The following is a 4,859-nucleotide window of genomic DNA, read 5'->3' as shown; positions in this document are numbered from 1 at the left end:
CTCTCTCTCTCTCTCTCTCTCTCTCTCTCTCTCTCTCTCTCACCCCAGTGTCAACCTGTTGCTGCATGGCACCTTAGTTAAAAAGGAGGCAATGTATAAGTGAGTTATTTTATTGTAGGAAGGAGAAAATATGCTGGTTAAGTAAAGGGAAGGAAAGGAGAGGAGGAAGGCAAGAGAAGAGAACAAAGAGCAGAGAGGAGAGAGAGCAAGAGAGGGAGAGTAAGAGAGAGGAACAAAGAGCAAGAAAAGGTAAGACTAAGAGAGAGAGAGGAGGGGGCAAACCGCCCCTTTTATTGTATAGGGCGTGGCAAGCCTGGCTTGTGGTCAGATGACTGGGTATAAGGTCCAGCTAGAATGCTGGGAGATTGAGGCAGTGTCTGCCTGACAGAGCACACATCTCCTGCAGGGGCAGCTGTGAGGGGTCTGGGCTGAAATCTGAACCATTGGTCTCAGGAGCTATCACTGAATGCCTACCGTCCCTTGTGAACAATTTTACTCTGCTCAGTGGGTCTCCGGGGTTCTGAGGTGGCAGCTCTGCTGGACCCAGGCTGTCAGAACAGCCCACTGCCCCACACTGTCCCACAGCCATGGACTAACCCCCTCAAACCATAAAAATGCCTTCTTGTCCCAGTCACTCTGATCACAGTGTCTCCGCTTCATAACTGCACGGCAACAGGAAAGAGGAAGAAAGCCCTTTGTGCTTTGCTGTTGAGCTGTCCCTGGGGAATGTCGCAGATATATCCGAGGGTCTTTTTCACAGCTACTGTTGGTTCTTTCTTGAGCATTCACAGAAGTCTACGTGCTACCCTTAGCAGGGCCCTGCCTGAGAGGTGCTCGCCCAGCTGGCTGCCAGGGAGAGCCTTGAGCAGGTGCTGTAGTATCCCTAAGGCATTTCACCCAGTGCCCTGCTCCCAGAAGGGACGGATACAGGGCTTCATGCTCTGAAGTATCACCAGTCCCGCCTTTCTTGATCTGAACCCTCTGACTGCATTGCATGGCCATCAAAATGTCTCTTCTCAGATTCTACACACCGCCAGCCCCTTTGGTAGCATCCACCCGCTCCCTGCCCTGGGCATGGTGTTGCTGGATCCCCCCTTCCATTGGGACGCTAAGCTGTGCTCATCGCTCCTGCTTGTCAACTCCTGCCTGGTGGAAGCCACATCTGTCTGCACGGCTGCCTTGTTCACCTAGGTGCTGGGCTCAGGAGTGTGAGTGATTCTTGGTGTTGAGTGTCCCTGGCAGTTAAGGGGTCTGTGAGCCTTGGTACCTGTGTCTGAGCCCACTAGACCCAGTGGGGAAGCAGCCATCTTCATTCTTTCTGACCTTTACAGAAGAATGGCAGGTCCTCATTCACGGGCTGCTGTTGAACCCATGAGACCATTGTGCTAGTTGGTGGTGGCCGCTGTCACTGAAGGCAGCAGCGCATGTGGCAACCAGTGGCTAAGCCTTAGTGGACACATGCAGTGAAGGGTGACTGAGTGTAGCAGGGATGAGGTCGTGGGTGGCTGGCTTGAGCCTGGGACCTGGCAGGTGACAGGTTCCATGTGTGCGGTGTCGGGTGACGAGTAGTGTCAGACTTCCAGTGGGAAGGCAGTTGTTCAGGCACTGCGGCTGGCGTTGTGTGTCTTCTAGAGAAGCCCCACATGTGTTCATCGCTGCCAGCATTGCACTCTTGCTTTGCCTGATCTGTGGTTCCCCGCTGGCTTGTGAGTCTGCGGCAGTGGCATAGACTCCACATGGCTCCAGGGTACTATGAGTCATGCTTCTTGCCACTCTGGTGGCTCAGGTGACCTGTAGCCTTGCTTCTTGCTTGCTTTTAACAGTATCAGAGAGAGAGACAGAGACAGAGAGAGATTGATTTGCCACAGACCGCTCCTGTCTGGTATGGGGGACCCTCAAATGAGGGTCCTAAGCTAGGTGGACAAGGATTCAGTGGTAACAAACAGAAACAAACACAGAGGCGGTTTGATTCTGAGTGTATTTTACAGCTCTCAAGCAGGGGATTTTATACATTAAAAAAACAAACATTACAAGTCTTAGAAACTGTATCCAGTGAAGCAATCACAAATACGACAAAAATCATGTGGAGCAGTGAATCCCAAAAGTCCTCCAGGCATTACAACTCTGAAACTAAGCATTCAGTGAATCACAAACAGAACAGGTAACATCATTATTAATACAAGTCATCAAAATATAACAATTCTAAAAGCACGTATTCAGTGGGGCAGTCGTCCAAGGCTAGTGGCATACTTCCGGGAGCAGGTTAATAAATCTTTATGGTCAATGCTCTTAACCACTGAGCCAACTCTCCAGCCCCATATGGTCAATTACTATTTAACATCTAATGCCCGATTCTTTATACGTCTTCAATACATAAATTTAAACTATTTTAATTCTTTCTAATTAAGCCTTTCTTTACCATATACCAAAACCCACCTCTGATGACACACATGTAGCTATATGAAATTTTATTGTTGGGAAAGTTTTTATCTGTCAAAATAACTTTGTAAATGATTTAAAAAGTAAAGCGTTGGTTTTCCTGGGGAAAAGGTCATGTTAGTGACCCCATCTCAAGGGCCAATTTCTTACCCATTATTCTCACTTAAGATCTTGACCTAGGCTACCAGGAACATGTAAACAAGAAAAGGAATAAGAGAAAACAAAACAGATAGATTGCCATGAGAACTACGGCTCAATATTTTTTCTCTGGTGAAGAGTTCCACAACCGGTTCCAAAAGGCCTCCCCCTTTTGAGCTCAGTCGCCTCAGTCTTGTCACACAGATCCTACTGGAGGTAGTGTGGCATTGATTAAAGGGTGAAAGGATTTGTCAAGTCTGGCTGACAAGTCAACACCTGATGGTGAATCTGGTCCCTCAGTGCTGGGCCTTCAGGCCATAGCACAGGAGGGCCTGGAAGCTGCATTCCAACAGAAAGGCCCTGGGCTCTGCCAGGTTGCATTCTCTAAGGATAGGGAATGTCCCACCTCCTCAGCTGCCCTTGGCCTTCTCACTCCCAGGAAGAAAAGGGAGACAAGGCAGACGCTCCGTGTGGTAATGGCTGCTACTGTTTACTGTCAGGCTAACTGTGGTTCTCTTTCCAGAACCCTCTTTTTTTTTTTTTTTTTTTTTTTTTTTTTTTTTTTTTTTTTTTTTTTTTGGCTTTTTGAGACAGGGTTTCTCTGTGTAGCCCTGGCTGTGCTGGAACTCACTCTGTAGACCAGGCTGGCCTCGAACTCAGAAATCCGCCTGCCTCTGCCTCCCAAGTGCTGGGATTAAAGGCGTGCACCACCACCACCCCACCGCCCGGCTCAGAACCCTCTTTTTAAGGTTTTGTTTTGTTTTGCTGCCCCTGGACTCTGAAGGCAGAGTGCAGTCACAGACTGACCACCCTCCTCTTGCCTTCCACCCTGCCGGCTGGCTGGCAAACGAGAAGCTAGATGAGCCATTATGCATTCAGCGTGATAGCAGGCTGTCCACCTGGCCTGTGGCCACACCGTGGGCAGCTCCTCTGGGCGTGCAGTGGGGACACTGAATGAGGGTAGCCTCTACTCTCGTGGCAGGAGTACGTTTGCTGTGGACGGGAAGGACTGCAAGATTAACAAGGAAGTAGAGCGGGTCCTGAAGGAGTTCCACGGGGCCAAGAAACCCATTGGGTAGGTGATGCGCCAGCTTCAAGAGGGTGTCACGAATCTGGTGGGAGTCCCTGACGGACTCTGCCGGTTCTCAGTGTGGCGGCGTAAGACCAACGGCAGCCTGTGAAGACTGGCGGCTTGGGAATGTGTGTGGTGGCTGCTGTGGGGGGGGGGGTGGCCCACAGGTGGGGCAGCCATGGGACACGGGAGGCCAGCCAGTGGCTCTGAGCTGGAACACTGGGCACAGCTGCCGTCTCCCATGTGTCAGGGCAGCTCACTTTTGTGGGGTTTTCCTTGAACTCACAGAGATCTACCCACGTCCTGTGTGCTGGGACTATGCCCAAGCAGAGCGGCTCACTTCTAAGGGTCGTGGCACAGGTCGGGTGGTGCCGGGCTATTTCCTGCACTCTGCATGACTTACTTGTACCTGGACACGCTAGAGCCATGGTTCTCACCCTTCCTAATGCTGCGACCCTTTAATACGGTCCTTCATGTTGTGGTGACCTCCAGCCTTAAAATCATGTCACTGCTACCACATAACTAATTTTGCTGCTGTTAGGAACTTCTGTGAAAGGGTTGTTCAACAAACATTCCCAAGGACTCGTGACCCACAGGTTGAGAACCACTGCTCTAAATGGTGGCCAGCCAGGTGGCAGTGTAGAGTTTGTCTTCCCAGGCCCCTCAGCTTCTCCACAGCTATCTCTGCTCAGAGCTGCTCAAGTCCTGATGCCTGACTGCCCAGTGCCATAAGCGTGAGGCAAACCTCCTCAGCCTCCCCCATCTCAGTGAGCGTCCTGTGCTCACACTCAGTCCTCCCTCTCAGTGTGTGGTGTGCTCGCACTCAGTCCTCCCCCTCAGTGTTTGCTGTGCTCACACACTTAGTCCTCCCCCTCAGTGTGTGCTGTGCTCACACACTCAGTCCTCCCCCTCAGTGTGTGCTGTGCTCACACACTCAGTCCTCCCTCTCAGTGTGTGCTGTGCTCGCACACTCGGTCCTCCCTCTCGGTGTGCACTGTGCTCACACACTCAGTCCTCCCCCTCAGTGTGTGCTGTGCTCACACACTCAGTCCTCCCTCTCAGTGTGTGCTGTGCTCGCACACTCAATCCTCCCTCTCGGTGTGCACTGTGCTCACACACTCAGTCCTCCCCCTCAGTGTGTACTGTGCTCACACACTCAGTCCTCCCCCTCAGTGTGTGCTGTGCTCACACACTCAGTCCTCCCCCTCAG

The 4,859-nt window shown here is 51.5% G+C and overlaps 1 protein-coding gene across 1 annotated transcript in view; it reads left to right on the top strand.

Moving 5' to 3' along the window:
- Gatd3a (glutamine amidotransferase like class 1 domain containing 3A) overlaps positions 1-4,859 on the top strand; it is an 11,565-nt gene that overhangs the window by 4,851 nt on the left and 1,855 nt on the right. The window contains exon 5 of the mRNA XM_031347476.1: positions 3,560-3,652. Within this exon, the coding sequence (XP_031203336.1) occupies positions 3,560-3,652 (93 nt within the window). The remainder of the gene's footprint in view (positions 1-3,559; positions 3,653-4,859) is intronic.

Source organism: Mastomys coucha, unplaced genomic scaffold, assembly GCF_008632895.1.
Source record: "Mastomys coucha isolate ucsf_1 unplaced genomic scaffold, UCSF_Mcou_1 pScaffold3, whole genome shotgun sequence".
Taxonomy (NCBI): Eukaryota; Metazoa; Chordata; class Mammalia; order Rodentia; family Muridae; genus Mastomys; species Mastomys coucha.
This window is presented reverse-complemented; position numbering and strand designations above follow the sequence as displayed.